This window comes from Pristiophorus japonicus, chromosome 4, assembly GCF_044704955.1.
Source record: "Pristiophorus japonicus isolate sPriJap1 chromosome 4, sPriJap1.hap1, whole genome shotgun sequence".
Classification (NCBI taxonomy): Eukaryota; Metazoa; Chordata; class Chondrichthyes; family Pristiophoridae; genus Pristiophorus; species Pristiophorus japonicus.
Window position 1 is genome coordinate 31,738,729 of NC_091980.1, and position 24,604 is coordinate 31,763,332.

Here is a 24,604-nt window from a genome sequence, read left to right on the forward strand (position 1 = left end):
CCGGGTCCGTATGAAGTTTCTACGGACCCGGGAAGGCATTAACCGGCTTTTCCGATTTGTCAAGTTTCTGGCTTGACAGATCATCCGCAGATCGGGAGCGAGGACACTTGCAGGGCAAGATTTCTGATATTTACGAATATCTTGCCCGGCAATGTCCTCAAAAATCTTGTGCCTGAAAAAGCAGTCGTAGAGCCTACTTTTATAGGCGCAAGTGTTTAAAAATACACAAAAACATTTTAAAATAAAGTTATAAAAACACATTTTATTGTTAAATACCCTCCCCACTATGGTAAGTTTATTTTAAGGCATAATTAAAAAAAACTTTCAAAAATATATATTTCCCGACTTTTTATGAATCTTAAATATGTAGTGTATTTTCCATTTTTTATTGTGTTTTGGGTGTTTGTGGGGGGTTTCTCATTCATAGTAATAGGAGTTCCGGACTTACGGAACACCTATTACTATGAATGAGAATATACTGCACCTGATTGGCTGCTCAGAGCCATGTGTCTCCAACTCCCGGCCTGTGCACGTCCCGACATACACGTGCTGCGACGCGCAGTCACGAGAGGCCTCATGCTCGGAAGTTCGAACGGGCGCAGCAGCAACAGGTTAGTTCGCATCTTTTTTCCCTTTTTCAGTCGTTTGCCTGGAGGAAGATCTCGTCCGGGATTTCTAGGCCATTATCATGGATAGAGGATTGGCTAACTAACAGAAAGCAGAGAGTCGGGATAAATGGGCCATTTTCAGGTTGGCAAACTGTAACTAGTGGGATGCCACAGGGACAGTGCTGGGCCCTCAACTATTTACAATCTATATTAATGACGTGGATGAAGGGACAGAGTGTATTGTAGCCAAATTTGCTGATGTTGCAAAGATAGGTGGGAAAGCAAGTTGTGAGGAGGACGCAAAGAATCTGCAAAGGGATATAGATAGGCTAAGTGAATGGCCAAACATTTTGCAGATGGACTATAATGTGGGAAAATGTGAGGTTATCCACTTTGGTAGGAAAAATAAAAATGCAAATCATTATTTAAATGGAGAGAGATTACAAAATGCAAACTGTACAGAGCATTGGTGAGACCACATCTGGAGTACTCTGTACTGTGTACAGTTTTGGTCTCCTTATTTAAGGAGGGATATACTTGCATTGGAGGCAGTTCAGAGAAGGTTCATGAGGTTGAATCCTGAGATGAAGGGGTAAGCTTGAAGGAAGGTTGAGCAGGTTGGGCCTATACTCATTGGCGCTTAGAAGAATGAGAGGTGATCTTATTGAAATGTATAAGATTCTGAGGGGTCTTGACAGGGTAGATGCTGAGAGGATGTTTCCCCTCGTGCAGGAATCTTGAACTAGGGGATATAGTTTCAGAATAAGGGGTTGCCCATTTAAACGGAGATAAGGAGGAATTTCTTCTCTGAGGGTCGTGAATCTATGGAATTCTCTACCCCAGAGAGCAGTGGAGGCTGGGTCATTGAATATATTTAAGGTGTGATAGACAGATTTTTGATAGATAAGGGAGTCAAGGGTTATGGGGAACGGGCAGGGAAGTAGAACAGAAGAACATAAGAAATAGGAGCAGGTGTAGGCCACTTGGCCCCTCGAGCCTGCTCCACCATTCAATAAGATCATGGCTGATGTGATCCTGGCCTCAACTCTACTTTCCCGCCCGTTCCCCATAACCCTTGACTCCTTATTATTCAAAAATCTGTCTATCGCTACCTTAAATATATTCAATGACCCAGCCTCCACAGCTCTTGGGTAGAGAATTCCAAAGATTAACGACCCTCAGAGAAGAAATTCCTCCTCATTTCTGTTTTAAATGGGCGACCTCTTATTCTGAAACTATGCCCCCTCGAGGGGAAACATCCTCTCTGCATCTACCCTGTCAAGCCCCCTCAGAATCTTATATGTTTCAATAAGATCACCTCTCATTCTTCTAAAGTCCAATGAGTATAGGCCCAAACTGCTCAACCTTTCTTCATATGACAACCCCCTTCACCTCAGGAATCAACCTCGTGAACCTTCTCTGAACTGCCTCCAATGCAAATATATCCTTCCTTAAATAAGGAGACCAAAACTTTATGCAGTATTCCAGGTGTGGTCTTACTAATGACCTGTACAGTTGGAGTAGGACTTCCCTATTTCTATACTCTATCCCCTTTGCAATAAAGGCCAGCATTCCATTTGCCTTCCAGATTACTTGCTGTACCTGCATGCTAACTTTTTGCGTTTCATGCACAAGAACCCCCAGATCCCTCTATACTACAGCATTTTGCAATTGCTCCCCATTTAAATAATAATTTGCTTTTTTATTTTTTCTACCAAAGTGTATGACCTCACATTTTCCCACATTATAGTCCATCTGCTAAATTTATGCCCAATCATGAGCCCATCTATATCCCTTTGTAGATTCTTTGCATCATCCTTACTTGCTTTCCCACGTATCTTTGTATCATCAGCAAATTTGGCTACATTACACTCAATCCCTTCATCCAAGTCATTAATATAAATTGTAAATAGTTGATGCCCCAGCACTGATCCATGTGGCAACCCACTAGTTATAGTTTGCCAACCTGAAAATGACCCATTTATCCCGACTCTCTGTTTTCTGTTAGTTAGCCAATCCTGAATCCATGCTAATATATTACCCCCAACCCCGTGAGCTTTTATCTTGTGCAGTAACCGTTTGTGGCACCCTATTGAATGCTTTCTGGAAATCTAAATATATGACATCAACTGGTTCTTCTCCATCCACTCTGCTCATTGCATCCTCAAAGAACTCCAGCAGATTTGTCAAACATGATTTCCCTTTCATAAAACCATGCTGACCCTGCTTGACTGCGTTATGATTTTGTAAGTGCCCTGCTACTACTTCCTTAATGATGGACTCCAGCATTTTCCCAATGACAGACTGGTCTATGGTTTCCTGCTTTCTGTCTCCCTTCTTTCTTAAATAGGAGTTGAGGCCAAGATCAGATGAGCCATGATCTTATTGAATGGAGGAGCAGGCTCGAGGAGCCAAATGGCCTATTAAGGTTTTCACATTGATAGCACATGAAAATGTTGTTTAAATTGTATGAAATTTAGTACGTACTCAGAACTCTGATGGGCAATCAGACAAGATACAACCTTTGTTCTCCTATCCTAGTAGACTTGCCTTTAGATCTAACAAGGCCAGGTGCTCTAAACAACGTTAGCATTTTGTTTTCATTTGTATGGGCACAGGTATAGCCAACCTTACTGAGCCTGATATCCAATTAAACTTTAAGGCAATGTCCCGTGAGGTTGGATAGAAATTTTGTTACGCTGAATGGTAAGGGGTGTGAGAAAGGAAACAATCATTGTAATAAAATTACAAATGGTGATAGCAAGAATGTCTCATTATTTTTACAGATTTATGTTTTTTTTGAAAATTATAATGTAAAAAGAACAATTCATGAACGTACATCTCAGAGGTGAAAGCAAAGGAATATAGGCAATTAAAGGAAAGGCACTGGTTAGATTATGACTGGTCATTTGATGTTTGAAAACAATATATATGGGGCAGATCAGGTTATCAATTTCCTCAAAGCCACTGAGCTGGTAGGTTAGAGGAAACATTTATCTTGGTATCATCGAACCTTGGGGCTTTGAATTTGTCATGGGAATAAAATCTTGCATGTTTCAGGATTAGTCATACAATTTGAAGGCAAACTGTTAATAAAATCTGCACTGAGTTATTGACTTTGAATCCAAAATGTCTTGGATAGATGCTATCATCCAAAATATACATAAACAACATAACTAATGAGACAGGAAACCTTGAAGACTCTTCTCTGCCTGTGGTTGAGCAAGAAACCAGCACCAAATCTCGGAGGATTCATCACACACTTCATTAGTATGTTCTGCTTTAGGCATGTCTGAGAACAAGAGCATCAGGAAAGTACATTGCTCATCATCCAGCTGCCAGAATTACCCTCATGGCCACAATTTCATTTTACATGTAGAGATCAAAAGCTGCGCACATTAGACTAATCACTTAAAAGGATTAACTGGATGAAAAGAAGAGCAGCTCTGTTGGACCAGCGACCTGGAAACTGCTGACACATACCGAGTCAAATCTGGGGAAAATTCCAGGCACATCCAAATGGAGATAACCAGTTACTTTTCTCCTCACAGGACTCATGTTGCACTTGAATAAAAGTGTAGATTTTCCACTTTGGCAGCTCTTCGGTCTGCAGCTACTCCGAGCTCCCAAGATTGGGGTCTCCTGGTTGTTTGCTCTGAATTGCTCTCGGGGGATTTTCCCCCAAAATGTAACATTTCCTGTGTGACCTTCAGCCTCAAGCCTCTGCAGACCCTTCGGTCTGGGGAGAGCCCTTGTGACAGCAATCTTCAGACACCCTCTGCTGTGGGTGCATTGGAGGAATGAAGAAATATGTGGGGCACTGGGAACACCTTCTTCTACCTCGTTGCTATGACAATCCTGAGCTTGTGCCTACTACAGACACAGGCCGAGTTACACAAGGTTGGGGAAACCTCAGAAAATCCTTTTGTAAATGCAGTGGGGGTGGGGGGGGGGGAAGGCCTGATGGAATGGGAAACTGCCCCTTTGTCCTCTTCACAACATGCAAACTACCTTAAGAGGTGAAGAACATAAGAAACGGCACTTTGAAGATGAAATTCCCCCTTTAATGTCAACTAGGCAAAAGCTTGTTTCTTTCTCTGTAATTACTTAAGCAGCAATGCAATTAAATTCTCAGAAAGCACATTCTGCAAAGCTGTCAGTTCTCACAATTAAGCTAGTGGTTCATTTAAATAGGAATGTACAGGACTGGAAAATAACCTCTGGCCAGTTCCAATGTTCCAAAAATACCAACTGTACTTAATTTTTTGCCATTTCTGACGAAAGTTCATCAATTTGAAACGTTAATACTGTTTCTCTCTCCACAGGTGCTGGGAATTTCCAGCATTTTCTCTTTTTATTTCAGAGTTCCAGCATCTGCAGAATTTTACTTTTGTTTTAGACTTCATTTCTTACAACCTTCAATAGTATATTTTGACAAAAACTGTGCAACTTTGACTTTCTGCCTCCACTGGCTTTCTTGGCAGCCTGTCCTATACATTTTCCATACCTTCACCATTCTCTCTGTGAAGTAATTCAATCTAAATTGTCGGCATCCTCTGGTCTTTAGAAATAAATCTTACCTTTTAAAATCTACAAATCACACGCTATAGGTTTACTGCATAGAAAAGAAGAGCCCTTAAATTTGACTTTAGCATCGGTGTTATAGAAATAACAAGTTTTATTATACTATTTCTGCTTTAAAAAAAAACTTACATCTTTGGTTAATATAAGATTCGGGGAGCACTTACCATGGTAGTTTCTGCTATTGAGCCAAAACTGTTGATAAATATATTGCACGTGACATTAACTGGATGGCCTGAAAATAAACACAAGGAAAATATATTAATATTGATGCATTTTCCTCCAGCTCTCAATCTGTGATATTAATGGAGCCCGAGGACACATTAATTTCTGAAGTAATATATATGAAGAGAGTGCATGGGTTACTTAATTTCCAACTTTACCTAGCCATCTGGTCTGATGTTATTGAAGGAGGGAACAGATTGCGGTCAAACAGATTGGACCTTAATTAATTTTCAAATAATTGTAATGACTTTTTGTACTCCTGTCAAATTTTTTGTCTTATAATACTTCTTGTGAAGCACCTTGGGACATTTTACTATGTTAAAGGTGCTATATAAATACAAGTGTTGTTCTGGATTGTCTCACCAATCTGTGCACTACTAAGAAAAATACAACATAACAATTTACCATGGAAGAACGGCTTTACTAAAAGATGAAAAAATACATTAAAAACTAGCACTATAAAAAACCTTCTCACTTTGTTGTGTGATATTCAATAAAGAGTGATGGGTACTCTTGGATAATTGATATTATATAGAACAAAGTACAAATATTTTCTAATTTTCTGTCACTATTATCACAAGTAGCCAGGTCTCTGGATAGTTTTAAAATTATACCTCACAATTTCAAAGTTTAAAAAAATTGATTTCTGGGATGCGGACGTCACTAGCAAGTGCAGCATTTATTGCCCATCCTTAATTTCCATCGAGAAGATGGTGGTGAGCCGTCATTTCAGAGGGCAGTTAAGCGTCAACCACGTTGCTGTGTACTGGAGTCACATATAGGGCAGACCGGGTAAGGGCGGCAGATTTCCTTCCCTAAAGTGAACCACATTAGTGAACCAGATGGGTTTTTATGACAATCTGGTAGTTTCATGGTCACGATTACTGATACTACTTTTTAAATTCCAGATTTATTTAACTGAATTTGAATTCCCCAACTGCCATGGTGGGATTTAAACTCACGTCTCCAAATCTTTAATTCAAGCCTCTGGATTACTAGTCCAGTAACATAATTGGAGATGGAAGGTTTCCAGACACTGGTGCAGGAGGAGGGAGAGAGGTAGAGTTTCTCAAACCCAGCACTCCAGTGGAGAGAAGACTGTTGAAAGTTTACTTGAGATCTACAGCTCGCGGAGAGTGCATCTCTTTAGGTTAATGGTTCAGTAGGGAGAGAGCAAAAACAACAGTTGTTCCACAGTATTTGTGAGATGTCACTGCTGCCAGTAAATCCATCTTTTAAGCATATTTGTTCAATCTAAAATTAGAGCTTTCAGGTTAACAATGTTGTTTTTGCAATTGCTGGTAGTTCAACAGATTATGGCATGTATTCCTCTCTATGTAGCTACTGCAAACGAGCTCTCAACCACAAAGAGCTCAGTAGCATAAAAAGGAAGCTACAAAGTTATCATAACAATGACAAGACTGACTTGGGCTAGCCTTTCAACTTTTTACAAATTAATCTGAAGTAGCCCAGTTGGGATTAGATCAGATTGTTTTTTTAAAATTCAACATTCAGATGTGATAATTGTGATATCTCAAATTGGAGTTTGTAAACAAATGGATGCACAGACAATCTAGCTGAATGCAAAACTTTGTATAATGACCCATCAATTGCGTTTAGTGGCATAATTGTAGTTGGCGTGAAGATAATGGAGGAGAGATTTATACTCAACATTTGTTGATGGGAAATTAAAAGACTTCAATTTAGTTTGGGGAGGTGCAATGAGACCTGGGTGTCATGGTTCATCAGTCATTGAAAGTTGGCATGCAGGTACAGCAGGCGGTAAAGAAGACAAATGGTATGTTGGCCTTCATAGCTAGGGGATTTGAGTATAGGAGCAAGGAGGTCTTGCTGCAGTTGTACAGGGCCTTGGTGAGGCCTCACCTGGAATATTGTGTTCAATTTTGGTCTCCTAATCTGAGGAAGGACATTCTTGCTATTGAGGGAGTGCAGCGAAGGTTCACCAGACTGATTCCCAGGATGGCTGGACTGACATATGAGGAGAGACTGGATCAACTGGGCCTTTATGCATTGGAGTTTAGAAAGATGAGAGGGGATCTCACAGAAACATACAAGATTCTGACGGGACGGGACAGGTTAGATGCGGGTAGATTGTTCCCGATGTTGGGGAAGTCCAGAACCAGGGGACAGAGTCTTAGGATAAGGGGTACGCCATTTAGGACTGAGATGAGGAGAAACTTCTTCACTCAGAGAGTTATTAACCTGTGGAATTCCCTGCCGCAGAGAGTTGTGGATGCCAGTTCATTGGATATATTCAAGAGGGAGTTAGATATGGCCCTTACGACTAAAGGGATCAAGGGGTATGGAGAGAAAGCAGGAAAGGGGTGCTGAGGGAATGATCAGCCATGATCTTATCGAATGGTTGTGCAGGCTCGAAGGGCCAAATGGCCTACTCCTGCACCTATTTTCTATTTTTCTATGTTTGACATAGATCTGCCTCAGGTTAAAGTGATTGGCTGGTTTTGAAATTATCCAACACATTCTCACAAATGTTGCCATGCCGAAGGAACTTTTTGCAACAAATAACTAACTTGTTGGTGTATTGTTCTTGTTAAGTCTGATTGGCAGACTACAGAAAGGCATCATACCCTTATTTAGGCTATGCAGATACCAGGATATAAATAAGGTGTCAAATATGTTTACTTCATTTTGTTTTGGATTTTAACCACAGAATGAAATCTTAGGTTTCACTGATTCAAATTTTTTGTGAATATAATTGTAAAAGTATATAAATAGGAATCTACTGGTAATGTGTTAAAATAATAGTGCAGGGGGGATACATGTTAAAGATGTAAAGTCCATCAGAAAGAGTCAAGATTAAATGAATGAAGCCAATGCAAATTTATGAGCGGCATTCTGTGAGCAGATAGGGCTATTCTGACTTATTATACCTTCTGACACTTGCATTGAAGTGAGAGGTTAATCTTCTCTGCTCTGAGCCTAGATAAACATGAAGAAATAATGAAGTTCAGTTTTAGCTCACTATGAGTCTGATTGACATGTTATACTTATGGGCTGCACTGGAAATCAGAGAATTGCTGAAATGGGTGTCTCTGTGAGTAATACATTAAGCCATGTTTACCAAAGTGGAGCTTGATGAAACAGGTCTAATGATATGTCGAACTAAGATTATACGCAGCATGGTGTAATTCAGTGTCTGCAGCAACGGGTCCTTTTCAGAATGGCAGGCAGTGACTAGGTATCACAAGGTTCAGTGCTGGGACCCCAGCTATTTACAATATATATTAATGATTTAGACAAAGGAATTGAATGTAATATCTCCAAGTTTGCAGATGACACTAAACTGGGTGGCAGTGTGAGCTGTGAGGAGGATGCTAAGAGGCTGCAGGGTGACTTGAACAGGTTAGGTGAATGGGCAAATGCATAGCAGATGCAGTATAATGTAGATAAATGTGAGGTTATCCACTTTGGTGGCAAAAACAGGAAGGCAGAATATTATCTGAATGGTGACAGATTAGGAAAAGGAGAGGGGCAACGAGATCTGGGTGACATGGTACATCAGTCATTGAAAGTTGGCTTGCAGGTACAGCGGGCGGTGAAGGCAGCAAATGGTATGTTGGCCTTCATAGCGAGAGGATTTGAGTATAGGACCAGGGAGGTCTTACTGCAGTTGTACAGGGCCACACCTGGAATATTGTGTACAGTTTTGGTCTCCTAATCTGAGGAAGAACATTCTTGCAATTGAGGGAGTGAAGCGAAGATTCACCAGACTGATTCCCGGGATGGCAGGACTGACATATGAAGAAAGACTGGATCGACTAGGCTTATATTCACTGGAACTTAGAAGAACGAGAGGGGATCTCTCAGAATTTTATATGTTTCTGACGGGATTGGACAGGTTAGATGCAGGAAGAATGTTCCCAATGTTGGGGAAGTCCAGAACCAGGGGTCACAGTCTAAAGATAAGAGGTAAGCCATTTAGGACCGAGATGAGGAGAAACTTCTTCACTCAGAGAATTGTGAACCTGTGGAATTCTCTACCACAGAAAGTTGTTGAGGCCAGTTCATTAGATATATTCAAAAGGGAGTTAGATGTGGCTCTTACAGCTAAAGGGATCAAGGGGTATGGAGAGAAAGCAGGAATGGGGTACTAAAGTTGCATGATCAACCATGATCATATTGAATGGTGGTGCAGGCTCGAAGGGCCGAATGGCCTGCTCCTGGATCTATTTTCTATGTTTCTATGTAAGTCATGTTGTCTGGACTGTAAATTAAGTGAAAAAATCTGCATTCTTTTGTTTCAATAAACTGCTTTTTTTAGTACCACAACTCTGTTCAGCACTATCTCCAAGCATAAAATGAAGAGATGGTAGATTGGAGGGGAAAGAGGAATAAAATTATTATAGTGAGTATGACTGAAATGTATCAGCAAAGGTAGAAATCTGAAATAAAAGCAGAATATGTTGGAAACATTCAGCAGATCAGAATGAAAGGTAGGGTTAATGTTTCAGGTCGACGATCTTTTATCAGAACTAGCTTTTTATTGTTGTTTTTATCGTTTAATTCTTTGCCACTTCTCTTCTAGGGATGCCCACCTTGAAGAAATTTTGCTCTTCTCTTCCACATGGCAGTTCTAACGAGAGGTCATTGACCTGAAATGTTAACCCTAATTTCTCTCTCCACAGATGCTGTCTGAGTGTTTCTAGCATTTTCTGTTTTTAATACTAAAAGGTATCCTGGAATACACATTGCGAGAGAGCATTTGTTCCTTAGAGCTGAACTCTACTATATCATTATATTGGTGTTGTGTGTGACTGGTTAAATGGTCATTGAATTGCAGATTGATCATTTTGCCTAAAGTGGAGTAACTCTTAATTGCTCAATAAGAAAATATTTCATACACTTTAAATGTAGAATTTTTAAGCGGAGCAGTTGGCTTGATCTGACCAGGACAGTCTGAATTTTGTCATGAAAAACTGTTTTGGGACTATTGCACTATGTAAAAGGAGCATCTTAGAGAAATAAATTTAAAAAGGGCCAGCTGGAAGAAGTAATTGTAAAAGGGGAGCAGTTGAGAGAAAAAGAATTAAGATGGATGCTGTGACATATGTTTGGTGAGGATTGGTTATGAATAAATAAATTGGGTATAACAGAAGAGCTACAACAATTGCCTGTTGATCAAAAAGCTTAAGGAAACAGTTATGGCTTTAGAAAGGAAGGTACAGGGTTTTAGAAGGGAAGATGAAGTGAGTGGATTACCAAGCAGGGAATACTAGACTCTCTAAGTGAGTCATCACAAGTCTGGGAAATGGCCCGCTATCATTAGACTTTGACAGTGGATTAGAGCTGGAGATCAGTACAACCAGGGACTTGATTTCCATGAAATGGAGACAAGTGTTGCAGCAAACTAAGGAAATGGGGATACTGGATGGATTAAGTTGGTAAAAGCAGGAAAAAGGTAAAGCAGCCTATGAAGCTTCCCAATAGATTATATTAACAGATTCATAGAATGACACAGAAATTACAACACAGAAACAGGCTGTTCAGACCAAGCATTGTGTTTGGGAGTTTCTCCTCCACATGGACAGTAGTCCTAATTCCATGTGCCCACCCTCTATCCCACTTTGCTTCAACCACCTACCTAACTTATTTCTAAATGTTGACACAGTTTCTCCTTCAATGACAAACTCTGGTAGTGCATTCCACAGCCTCAAAGCCAGTGTCCAATATTGCAGAAAAACACAAAATCACAGAAGAAAAGGAAGCTAGAAAACCAATGACGATAGCTAGAATAAAGATGCAATATGCAAGTTACAGCAAGATTATAGTCAGAGGGGATGCCTTGCTCAAGGAAATGGATAGCCATGTGTTCCACAAAGACAATACACACAAAATGGTGAGTTGTCTACTTCGAGCTAGACCAATACATATTGAGGAAAGGTTAGAAGGGATAGTGAAGGGGGCAGAAAAAGATCCAGTGTGGTAGTCATGTAGCAGTAAGAAAAAGGCAGATCGTGTTTTCATATTGTTATCTCAAGCATAGCTGTAGTTATAATCCTGGCACTGAGTACTATAGAGCAGGAAGGACCCAGGTTTGGTCTTTTGTTAATTTTTTTATTGTTCAATGAATTATTCGTGGTGGATCTGATTCACTAACTGACAGATAACCTAGCAGAATTGTTGGGACTTAGTACTAGATTTTATTCTATCTCATTCCACTCTACCCAGGAGAGGAACTAACCAACCATCCATTTCACAGTTTGTTTTTGCATGTATATGACAACCACATTTGAATAGGACGTTTGGTAGCTTCCAATCTTTTAGACAAATGATTAGTCACAAATCTGTTTCTGCTGCAGATAAAACTGCCGTAATTTATAGAACCAGTGGGATTCATTATGATTCACTATGATGCACATCGAGATTCATCACCACTTATTATGATGCAATTACAAATGACTTACAGCTGACTGTTAGATTTTTTAAACGATCTCGAACTTTTGCTAACTATTATGTAGTTTACCTGAAGGGACAGCATCAAGTAACAAATGAAAATTGCCCTCCATCTTCTACAGGCAGACATTAAGGGACTGAACACCCACAGGGTGAAGCAAAGAACATGTTTCAACACATATTCTACATTTCTTTTTCTAAAATACTATTCAATTTTCTAGCATTCTGAAGAAGAACTAGGATGTAGAAGTGATGAAATATTTTTTTTTATTGAATATGTCTTCAATAAGTCTGTGTTCACATTTTTTCAAAAATCTAGTTAACTTCACTACAAATGATTACTCATGAACAAAATCTGAATAATACTTGATGCAAAATACCACTGCAGGATACTCTTAAGTATCATCTGAGTGGAAATTACTAATACATTGGTTACTGTGGCACATGAAGTAATCCACCAATTTTTCTATGCTGACCTTCAGAGGATTCCAAGCATATTTGATTGACAGGGTCTCTGAGCTACATTGCAGGGAGTAGCTGATTATAGACAGTGCCATCGAATTTTGTTGTTTGAGCTGGCCTGCTCAGCTAATTGTGCCCAGCCAACATACAACTGTGCAGATAGTTGAAGCCAATCTGAATATACATTTCCAGTGCTCTGAGCCCTCACAACAACACCCTTGATTGCCTGCTCTCTCAAGATGTTGAGTTACATAAGAGCACAAGAAATAGGAACAGGGGTAGGCCATATGGCTCCTCGAGCCTGCTCCGCCATTCAATAAGATCATGGCTGATCTGATCATGGACTCAGCTCCACTTCCCCGCCTGCTCCTCATAACCCCTTATCCTCTCATCGTTTAAGAAACTGTCTATTTCTGTCTTAAATTTATTCAATGTCACAGCTTCCAATGCTCTCCGAGGCAACGAATTTCACAGACTTACAACCCTCTGAGAAGAAAAAATTTCTCCTCATCTCTGTTTTAAATGGGCGGCCCCCTTATTCTAAAATCATGCCCTCTAGTTCTAGTCTTCCCCATCAGTGGAAACATCCTCTCTGCATCCACCTTGTCAAGCACCCTCATAATCTTATACGTTTTGATAAGATCACCTCTCATTCTTCTGAATTCCAATGAGTAGAGGCCCAACCTACTCAACCTTTCCTCATAAGTCAACCCCCGCATCCCCGGAATCAACCTAGTGAACCTTCTCTGAACTGCCCCCAAAGCAAGTATATCCTTTCGTAAATATGGAAACCAAAACTGCACGCAATATTCTAGGTGTGGCCTCACCAATACCTTATATAGCTGCAGCAAGACTTCCCTGCTTTTATACTCCATTCCCTTTGCAATAAAGGCCAAGATACCATTGGCCTTCCTGATCACTTGCTGTACCTGCATACTATCCTTTTGTGTTTCATGCACAAGTACCCCCAGGTCCCGCTGTACTGCAACACTTTGCAATCTTTCTCCATTTAAATAATAACTTGCTCTGATTTTTTTCTGCCAAAGTGCATGACCTCACACTTTCCAACATTATACTCCATCTGCCAAATTGTTGCCCACTCACTTAGCCTGTCTATGGTCTTTCGCAGATTTTATGTGTCTTCCTCACACAATGCTTTTCCTCCCATCTTTGTATTGTCAGCAAACTTGGCTACGTTACACTCAGTCTCTTCTTTCAAGTCGTTAATATAGATTGTAAATAGTTGGGGTCCCAGCACTGATCCTGCGGCACCCCACTAGTTACTGATTGTCAATCAGAGAATGAACTATTTATCCCGACTCTCTGTTCTCTGTTGGTTAGCCGATCCTCTATCCATGCTAATATATTATCCCCACCTAGTGAACTTTTATCTTGTGCAGTAACCTTTTATGTGGCACCTTGTCAAATGACTTCTGGAAGTCCAAATACACCACATCCACTGGTTCCCCTTTATCCACCCTGTTCGTTACATCCTAAAAGAACTCCAGCAAATTTGTCAACATAGAAAATAGGTGCAGGAGAAGGTCATTCGGCCCTTCGAGCCGGCACCACCATTCAATATGATCATGGCTGATCATGCAACTTCAGTACCCCATTCCTACTTTCTTTCCATACCCCTTGATCCCTTTAGCCTTAAGGGCCACATCTAACTCCCTTTTCAATATATCTAACGAACTGGCATCAACAACTTTCTGTGGTAGAGAATTCCACCGGTTCACAATTCTCTGAGTGAAGAAGTTTCTCCTCATCTCAGTCCTAAATGGCTTACCATTACCCTTAGACTGTGACCCCTGGTTCTGGACTTCCCTAACATCAGGAACATTCTTCCTGCATCTAACCTGTCCAATCCCGTCAGAATGTTATATGTTTCTATGAGATCCCCTCTCATTCTTCTAAGTTCCAGTGAATATAAGCCTAGTCGATCCAGGCTTTCTTCATATGTCTGTCCTGCCATCCTGGGAATCAGTCTGGTGAACCTTCGCTGCACTCCCTCAATAGCAAGAATGTCCTTCCTCTGATTAGGAGATCAAAACTGCACACAATACTCAAGCTGTGGTCTCACCAAGGCCCTGTACAACTGTAGTAAGACCTCCCTGCTCCTGTACTCAAATCCCCTCGCTATGAAGGCCAGCATGCCATTTGCTTTCTTTACTGCCTGCTTGTTGTACCATGACACCCAGGTCTCGTTGCACCTCCCCTTTTACTAATCTGTCACCATTTAGATAACAATCTGCCTTCCTGTTTTTGCCACCAAAGTGGATAACCTCACACTTATCAACATTATACTGCATCTGCCATGCATTTGCCCATTCACCTAACCTGTCCAAGTCCACTTGCAGCCTCTTAGCATCCTCCTTGCAGCTCACACTGCCACCCAGTTTAGTGCCATCTGCAAACTTGGAGCTATTACATTCAATTCCTTCGTCTAAATCATTAATGTATATTGTAAATCTCTGGGGTCCTAGCACTGAGCCCTGCGGCACCTCACAAGTCACTGCCTACCAATCTGAAAAGGACCCGTTTATTCTCATTCTTTGCTTCCTGTCTGCCAACCAGTTCTCTATCTACGTCAATACATTACTCCCAATACCATGTGCTTCAATTTTGAACACTAATCTCTTGTGTGGGACCTTATCAAAAGCCTTTTGAAAGTCCAAATACACATCCACTGGTTCTCCCATATCCACTCTACTAGTTACATCCTCAAAAAACTCCAGAAGATTTGTCAAGCATGATTTCCCTTTCATAAATCCATGCTGACTTGGACCGATCCAGTCACTGCTTTCCAAATGTGCTGCTATTACATCTTTAATAATTGATTCCAACACTTCCCCCACTATCAGGCTAACTGGTCTTTCATGCCTTGTTTTCTCTCTCCCTCCTTTTTTAAAAAGTGGGTTTACATTAGCTACCCTCTAATCCATAGGATCTGAACCAGAGTCCATGAAATGTTGAAAAATGACCACCAATGCATCTATTATTTCTAGGGCCACTTCCTTTAGTACTCTGGGATGCAGACCATCAGGCCCTGGGGATTTATCGGCCTTCAGTCCCTTCAGTTTCCCTAACACCATTTCCTGACTAATAAGGATTTCCGTTAGTTCCCCCTTCTCGCTAGACCCTCGTTCCCCTAGTATTTTCATGACGTTATTCGTGTCTTCCTTAGTGAAGACAGAACCAAAGTATTTGTTCAATTGGTCTGCCATTTTCTTGTTCCCCATCATGAATTCCCCTGATTCTGACTGCAAGGGACCTACATTAGTTTTCACTAATCTTTTTCTCTTCACATATCTATCGAAGCTTTTGCAGTCAGTTTTTATGTTCCCTGCAAGCTTACTCTCATACTTTATTTTCCTCCTCCTAATTAAACCCTTTGTCCTCCTCTGCTGAATTCTAAATTTCTCCCAGTCCTCAGGTTTGCTGCTTTTTCTGGCCAATTTATATGCCTCTTCCTTGGATTTAACACTTTCCCCAATTTCCCTTGTTAGCCACGGTTGAGCCACCTTCCCTTTTTTATTCTTATGCCACACAGGGATGTACAATTGTTGTAGTTCATCCATGTATCTTTAAATGTCTGCCATTGCCTATCCATCGTCAACCCTTTAAGTATCATTCTCCAGTCTATCCTAGCCAATTCACGTCTCATACCATCAAACATGACTTCCCCTTCACAAATCCATGATGACTCAGCCTGACTGAATTTTGCAGCAGCTTGTATAGGCCACTCCTGACCTTGTAAAAGCTGGTGTGTCCATTTGTATTTCCATATGTGGGAAATGAAAAAAGATCATTTCGTAAGATGGCCCTGGTGATGTCTTCCTGGCTTTTTCTTTTTTTGATTGCATTATGCCCCTCTGAGGTAGGATGTCTGGTGCCTCTTCCTCTGATTCTTCTCGTCTTTCTCTTCAGAAACAACAATGGAGCCGCCTTCCGAATATTCAGTTATAGACAGGGTTTTGGATGGACCATCTGTGCAGAAATCAATGTATGATTTGTGAACATGTGCCTTTGGATTGTACATCATGAGGCTTTTTTTAATGATTGCTTAAGACTATGAATTAATTTTTGATGGTGAAAGTTTACGGATTGCTGATCTAAGCTGACAATGAAGAATTAATTTGTTTTTACATACAATGCAATGTTTTATTGGTATGGAAGAACTTACATTTATATAGCACCTTTCATGACCTCAAGACGTCCCAAAGTGCTTTACAGGTAATGAAGTACTTTTGAAGTAGAGTTACTGTTGTTCTGTAGGAAACGTGGCAACCAATTTGCGCACGGCAGGGTCCTACAAACAGCAATGAAATAAATGTCCAGAATATTTACTTCAGGAGTTGGTTGAGGGATAAATATTGCCCAGGACACTGGGAGAACTGTTATTCTTCGAATAGTGCCATGGGAACTTTCACTGCCACCTGAGAAGGTAGATGGGGTCTCAGTTTAATGTCTCATAGAAAGATGGCACCTCCGACAGTGCAGCACTCCCACAGTACTGCACTGGACTACCAGCCTAGATTATGTGCTCGTCACTGGAGTGGGACTTAAACCCATGACCGTTTGACGTATGTGAGAGTGCTATTACTGAGCGAAGGCTGACATCTGTGCATATATATTATCCTACATTACATTGGGATAAAATTTTATGCAGTGTTTTACATTATCTAGTCTATTGTGTCTTAAAAAGAAAACTTACTTACTTACCAGAATCAGAAGATCGGATGAATTTGCTTTCTCACTCATGAGGTTAAACAATATATAGCCACTTTAACTTCAGCAGCAGTCAGTAATTATTTCCCAGTTGCTCTGGTTCACCCTTACCTATTTTTAATTGATCTCATCATCATCATAGGCAGTCCCTCGGAATCGAGGAAGACTTGCTTCTACTCCTAAAGTAAGTTCTTTGGTGCCTGAACAGTCCAATATGAGAGCCACAGACCCTGTTACAGGTGGGACAGACATTCATCGAGGGACGGGGTGGGTGGGACTGGTTTGCCACACGCTCCTTCCATTGCCTGCGCTTGACCTCTTCATGCTCTCAGCAAGAGACTCGAAGAGCTCAATGCCCTCTCGGATGCACTTTCTCCACCTAGGGCGGTCTTCAGTCAGGGTCTCCCAGGTGTCAGCGGTGATGTCACACTTTACCAGGGAGGCTTTGAGGGTGTCCTTGTAACATTTCCGCTGCCCACCTTTGGCTCGTTTACCAGGAAGGAGCTCCACATAGAGCATTTGCTTCGTGTCTGACATGCGAACTATGTGGCCTGTCCAGCGAAGCTGATCAAGTGTGGTCAGTGCTTCAATGCTGGGGATGTTAGCCTGGGCGAGGACACTGATGTTGATGCGCCTGTCCTCCCAGGGGATTTGCAGGATCTTGCGGCGACATCGTTGGTGATACATCTCCAGCGACTTGAGGTGCCTTCTATACATAGTCCATGCTTCTGATCCATACAGGAGGGCGGGTATTACTACAGCCCTGTAGACCATGAGCATGGTGGTTGATTTGATCTATTTCTTGGGCCACCACCCATACTTCCCTTTTGGGGCTGATTAGGTGCTTTTTGCAATTCTCTGCATCCTTTTTCATTTAGGATAGCTTCATTTTTGGAAGTATTTTAGCCCAGGCATTTAATTGTTCACTGGGTATAGTTAACTGGCATTTTGAACCCATGATTCCACTTTATTATTCATAAATTATAGCAGTGCCATATAAAACCCCTTCTTCCTAAAACGTAACATATTCAAGTATAACTTTGTATACCATTTTTCTATATTACTATAGCTGAGAAAGGACAAGAGAGGCAATTACAGTTATGAAGCTGTTCAATTTGTATTATGCATTCAATCAATCAAATTTTCCTTTTGGTCGCATTTTCAGATTATGTATAACTAAGATTAGCGAAATACAACGCCTTATCACTTCAGGATCGCAGAATCTTTCTCGAAGTTTTCCTTTTTCCATGTTCCCAGCCTAACTTTCTTTTATCTCCAGTCCAGTTTCTGAAGACAGTGGCTCATAAGAGATTACAATGGATTAGCAATAGGGTCACGGACTTTTCAGTTCCTACCCATGCTAAGCTCGAATCTATCTAGTTTTTCGCAAACACTTGGAGATAATGGATGCCTGTGAAATGATTAAAGGCTGTACTTTCATTGAGGAGTTCAGCAGATTGCATTATAATAGATTACTAGAACTGAGCTACAATCTGATTTTAAGACAAGAGTAAGTGATTACATCAGCCCCGAGAACAAAGCGTGAATAGTTTCCGAGCTTCTGAACACCTCACTTCGATTATTAGAACTTATTCCAAGGCAATCATGATTACCACCTTGTAACTCATTCCTTGTTATCTTATATTATGTCTTCATATTTACTTGTTTAGTTTGCCACAGTTTAAAATCTTATACTTTTTCAGGAACTATCTTAAGACTGATTTTAAGTTGGCCTGCCTGATGGAACTAGGGGGTTGGGAAGGGAACGGGGATGGGATGGGGTTCATTATTAAAATAGCTGTGGTGAACTTACTGCCCAGATCCAGCTCTCCGCCATATTTATTGGGGCTTCCGCATGGTCACCTAGACACTCATTACTGCATGCAAATCAGCATATAGGATCCCAATGCAAATTTGAGGGATAACTGGATGGAACTTATGCCATGCATGCTCCTCCTGGTTGTACAGGGTAGTGAAGATGAGCAGCAGGAGCATTCCTCTGGGTCTGCAAGATTAATGTGGGCCCCTGCTCCTCTTGACTCTCCCCCTCCCTCCCCTCACTCGACCGGACTGAACTTCCTGCTGGCCGGATCAGCCTCCGAGCTGTGCGATATTGCACCCTGAGCTTTCGAGTTGAAGTGGGATTGCCAATCAGGGCGTGAAGCTCGCCAGCCCTCGAAATGGAACAGGCCTCCCAGCGGCAGAAGCAGACGGACTGCCCACGCACTCGGTCTGCCAACTAGCTACCCTTGAGTGACAATCTACCCTCTTGTGTTATTTCATAAAGAGCTTTAGCGTTGCTGAATGGCAATGCCAAAATGACTATTTCACTCTCCGACATTTATTACAGGTTAACAGGACAATAATTGTGGGTGGATTACGGAGCCATCCAAATACCTAATGGTCCGGAATTTGCGTTCAGCGGCAAAACTAGCCCCAAAGAAAGCTGGCCAAAGAGATCTAACGTGAGAGCTTTGCTTTTTTTGGCGCACAAGTGATTTCAGCACTGTATAGTGATAATTCCCTCGTGCGATCGGCTGTCAAAGCAACCAATCACATTGCAATATTTCACAGACAGGGTACCAGGAAATGAGAAGCTGCTTTTATCTGGACTTTAAAAAAATGTTAGAGAGCAAAACAAAGAATGGGGCTCTCACATGGGAAAAAGCAGAACCTGAAATATTATGAACAAACTTAAAAAAAAATAATTAAAATACTTTTTTTTTTTAAAAAGTGTCTTAAAAATAATAATTTTAATTATAATGGAAAATTTTGACACTCCACAAAATTAAAATTAGTTTTTCAGGGCCATATCGTTTGTTTAGCAGTCAATACGCTGTTAGAACCCCAGTTACACCTGATCCAACAAGGCTTAACATTTAATGGGGTATTTAACAGCGACATTACTGTGGAAAATCCCAGGTTTTTGTCAGTTTCACTGATTTCTCTGATTACACCGATTGTAGGGTATGGGGGGGTGGGGCAGTTGGAGATGGGGTGCCACAACGCAGCCTGTGTCGAATGACTGACTGCAACTTCAGGATTTCCGCGTTTAGATGTGCGTGCACTACGTGCTGAGGTTGCGATCAGTTTCAAAAGGGTAACAACAGCCATTGTGTATTAAGAGGACAATTTTATGGATTGAAAAAACTATGTCTTCAAAACAACTTTGTTCATTTAGTTGATCCTGGTCATAAAGGTTAGGGTATTTTCAAAACAGCCCACTCAAACAAGATGTGACAGTTGTACAGTAGAAGTCAGCCACGTGACCATTGCCCTGTGGGGCAGAACATTCACACATCATTATCATAGAGACTGCTTAGACCTCTATTAACAAGGTCGGAGTTTTAAAAATATGTGTGTGTGCTTGCTTTGCACTAGTTTTGGTAACTCACAGTGACTGACAAATATAAATTATCTGCCTATTGAGAACCAGCAGACCAAACTATTTAATCACTGATGGTAATCTTCATGTCACAGATAAGTTAGACATTCCACGTAATGATTCCAGTGATATGATTTTGAATTATGTTACGGGTCTCGTTAAATAGAATCTTTCCATTGAAAATAAATTTAAAGTACAGAGATGAGAGTAGTTTTAAAGTGATTACTCCAGAAACAGTTGTTTTCCGGCCAAATAATTGTAAGGATGAAACTCTAAAGGTCAAATTGGATGTCGTTGGGAATGTTATATTATTCAGGTTAAAGTCTTCCATTCACAGTCAAATTTATCTGTTACATCTCAGCTTTGACAAATCTTGCCAACATCAGAAAAATAGTTAGAGTAGGACTTTAAGATCGTGAAATTGCGTGGCGCCAAATTTGGGGGTGGCAACATCTGCGAGGCGGGCGTTCCACCCCGCTTGCAAAATTGTAGTTACCGCCCCGACACGAAATGGAGCGCAATAAAACACATTCCACTTCCTCTCTGGGGCTCTCAGGGGGCGGAATCAGAGGGAGCGCATTGGGGAGCATAGTGCTGCCGTGTAAAAGGGGTCCTCCCCTTCATTAAAGAGGAGGGCCAAGCTGCAGACTCTGCGGGTCCTACCTGTACCACCGGGAAGCGGGTTGCCGTGCTATTAGCCCGGCATTCAAGCAGATTGCCAGATCGCGGCATGGACCCCGCGTTCAAGAAGGCAACAGGCCGCAGGGAGATGGCTTCCGCGTATTTACGCGGAAGCCATCTCCCCTTTAACTATGGCCCCGTGAGCGGCTGGCCGCCATGTACGTGCCCCCTGAAGCTCTCGCTGGCATTGCCCAGTGCAGCTTTATTGGGCGATCCTGAATTTTTGCTCTGGGGGAAAATGGGTTGCTGTGCACAGTGATGATGTCGTCATCGCCGGTGCAGCGGAGCGGGCCACTACTGGTTGCACAGATGCTAAACTCCCGCATCTAACTGTTCAATTTTGTTTCATAAACGCATTTTAAAATAAAATTATGCCAATCTTTAAGGGACTTTTTTTTAATGGAAATGTAATCATGCAGGGTAGTCTATCGATCCAGAAGGCTAGAATAAATGTTGTTCACAAGATTATAGACATATCAAAACAGGAAAAGGAGATAACAATATTTATATGCATTACAGCTTCAAATGATATAGTATTCTTTCCTATATTCCCCATCATTCAACTACCTCATCTTTGCCTTATCAATGTCTTTCTCACAATCTTATTATTCCTGAACCTGCATTATTGGGTGCACACTCATTCTATATCCGGTCATTACCACACTACATTAACATAATTACCTAAACAATGCTATAATATTCCCAACTGTACACAGTCAACATTATATCCCTGCTATAATTCATGACATTTCACAGGATAGTTATGAATGAGGAACTCCATTTAGCCTGCCTTAATTTATCCAGCCAGAGAGATCCTAAAGTCTCTACATTTTAACATCCAATTCATTCTTTAAAAACCCCAGGATCTCCAACAGCCTTCCAAGAACTCTGTTCTATACAATGATCATTCTTTATGTGAATAAGAATATTCTGAAAATTTATGGAATTTTAATAGATTGAAGCTATGTATCCTTGTCTTACTCTCAACTTAATTTAAAATATTCTGCATTTAACTTTTCCATCATGTATACCTCAGTAAGATCACCTCTCAGATGCCTCCATTTAAGGCTGAAAAACCTAAATCTCCATCGGCTTTCATCATATCTCAGCCATTTAACACTAATAATAAGCCTCAAAGTTCTTCTCTACACTGTGTCTTGGCACTCAAAACTGTGCACTGCATGAAAAGTGCTCTTAAAAATGTTCTCAAAATGGAGTCAGTAGTCAGATTCAATGCTCGGAGAGGAAAGAGATAATGCAAGTTAAATCATGAATGCTGATACAAATAGGGATAGAAGACAAGCCATTAACATCACAGACCCAGAGATAGCTTGTTAAATGGAGCATAAAGATGCCCTACCTTATCTGGACCTGTGTGAAACTCATTGTGATAAAGACCTGAGACGCTAAAGACAACAAGTGACCTTGCATATTTAGGTGCTGGTGTTTCATTGCTTTGGAGGTCACACTTTGCAAGAGTAGCCAAATCGACACAGGTTCAAACAAGTAAAGTGTAAATTTAAGACTGATGCGGCACAAAAAATGATTAACACATAGAATGGGGGTACTTGTGCATGAAACACAAAAGGTTAGTATGCAGGTGCAGCAAGTGATCAGGAAGGCCAATGGAATCTTGACCTTTATTGCAAAGGGGATGGAGTATAAAAGCAGGGAAGTCTTGCTACAGTTATACAGGGTATTGATGAGGCCATGTACAGTAGACACCTCATATCACCAACGATGTCTCCGCAAGATCCTACAAATCCCGTGGGAGGACAGGTGCACCAACATCAACGTCCCCATCCAGGCTAACATCCCCAGCATTGAAGCACTGATCACACTCAATCAGCTCCGCAGGGCAGACCACATTGTTCGCATGCCAGACACAAGACTCCCAAAGCAAGTGTTCTACTCAGAGCTCCTTCACGGCAAACAAGCCAAAGGTGGGCAGAGGAAACGTTTCAAGGACACCCTTAAAGCCTCCCTGATAAAGTGCGACATCCCCACTGACACCTGGGAGTCCCTGGCCAAAGACCGCCCTAAATGGAGAAAGTGCATCTGGGAGGGCACTGAGCACTTCAAGTATCAATGCCGAGAACATGCAGAAATCAAGCGCATGCAGCGAAAAGTGTGTGCAGCAAACCAGTCCCACCCACCCCTTCCTTCAATTACTATCTGTCCCACCTGTTTCAGAGTCTGTGGCTCTCGTATTGGACTGTTCAGCCACCAAAGAACTCACTTCAGGAGTGGAAGCAAGTCTTCCTCGATTCTGAGGGACTGCTTATGATGATGATGATGATGATGGTGAGGCCACACCTGGAATATTACTTGCAATTTTGGTTTCCATATTTACGAAAGGATAAACTTGCTTTGGAGGCAGTTCAGAGAAGGTTCACTAGGCTGATTCCGGAGATGAGGGGGTTGACTTATGAGGAAAGATTGAGTGGGTTAGGCCTCTACTCATTGGAAGTCAGAAGATTGAGAGGTGATATTATTGAAATGTATAAGATTATGAGGGGCCTTGACAAGGTGGATGCAGAGAGAATGTTTCCACTGATGGGGGAAGACTAGAACTAGGGGGCATAATCTTAGAATAAGGGGCCACCCATTTAAAACGGAGATGAGGAGAAATTTCTTTTCTCAGAGGGTTGTGGATCTGTGGAATTCCTCAGAGAGCTATGGAAGCTGGGACACTGAATACATTTAAGACAGAAATAGACAGTTTCTTAACCGATAAGGAAATAAGGGGTTATGGAGAGCGAGCAGAAAAGTGGACCTGAGTCCATGATCGGATCAGCCAAGATCGTATTAAATGGCAGAGCAGGCTTGAAGGGCCGTATGGCCCACTCCTGCTCCTATTTCTTATGTTCTTATGTTCTAATGGACTATTGGGTAGAATAGTGGATGTGAATACCCTGAAATTATTCATAAGTTGTTTACCACGTGGTGGGGGCGGGGGAGTACGTCTTTCTTGTTGGCTTAAGTAAGATGGTTTTCTTCGACCATATTTATCTTGTGATCTTGTTAACATTCTGTTATCAAGAAGACTGAAGTAGTATCACCATGTGAGTGCTTAAGACCGTGACAGTTTCAGTCTAAGAGAGTGTTTAAATGTTGGAGAAAGGCTAATGAGAGCTCTGGTGAACTATCAGAGTTCTAAATCCTACTTGTCTTGTACTTGAGAGTTAGTTCAATTCGCTTTTTGGAAATTAATTTGATTAGTTGTTTCATCCTTTCAAATCTCGAGCCTTTAGGTAATATTTGTCATCTATTAAAAATGAGCGTGAGATCATAGCATGAAGCTATGCTTAATCTGTAGCAGTACTGTAGTTGAGATCATTGTTAATTCCCAGTGCACACTCTACTTGGATACAGATTTCAGATGGTAAAGGATACCAACCAAAATGAATTTGAATCCAGACTCGGTTCCAGAAGTAAAAGCTTTTGATACTGAAAAGTCAGAGTCAAATCCATATTATTACAGATTCAACAAAAC

At 41.2% G+C, this 24,604-nt stretch overlaps 1 protein-coding gene across 1 annotated transcript in view; it reads right to left on the minus strand.

Moving 5' to 3' along the window:
* The window catches only part of glra1 (glycine receptor, alpha 1), a 114,964-nt gene that overhangs the window by 64,266 nt on the left and 26,094 nt on the right, over positions 1-24,604 (minus strand). Inside the window, exon 3 of the mRNA XM_070877193.1 lies at positions 5,357-5,424. Coding sequence (XP_070733294.1) covers positions 5,357-5,424 — 68 coding nt within the window. The remainder of the gene's footprint in view (positions 1-5,356; positions 5,425-24,604) is intronic.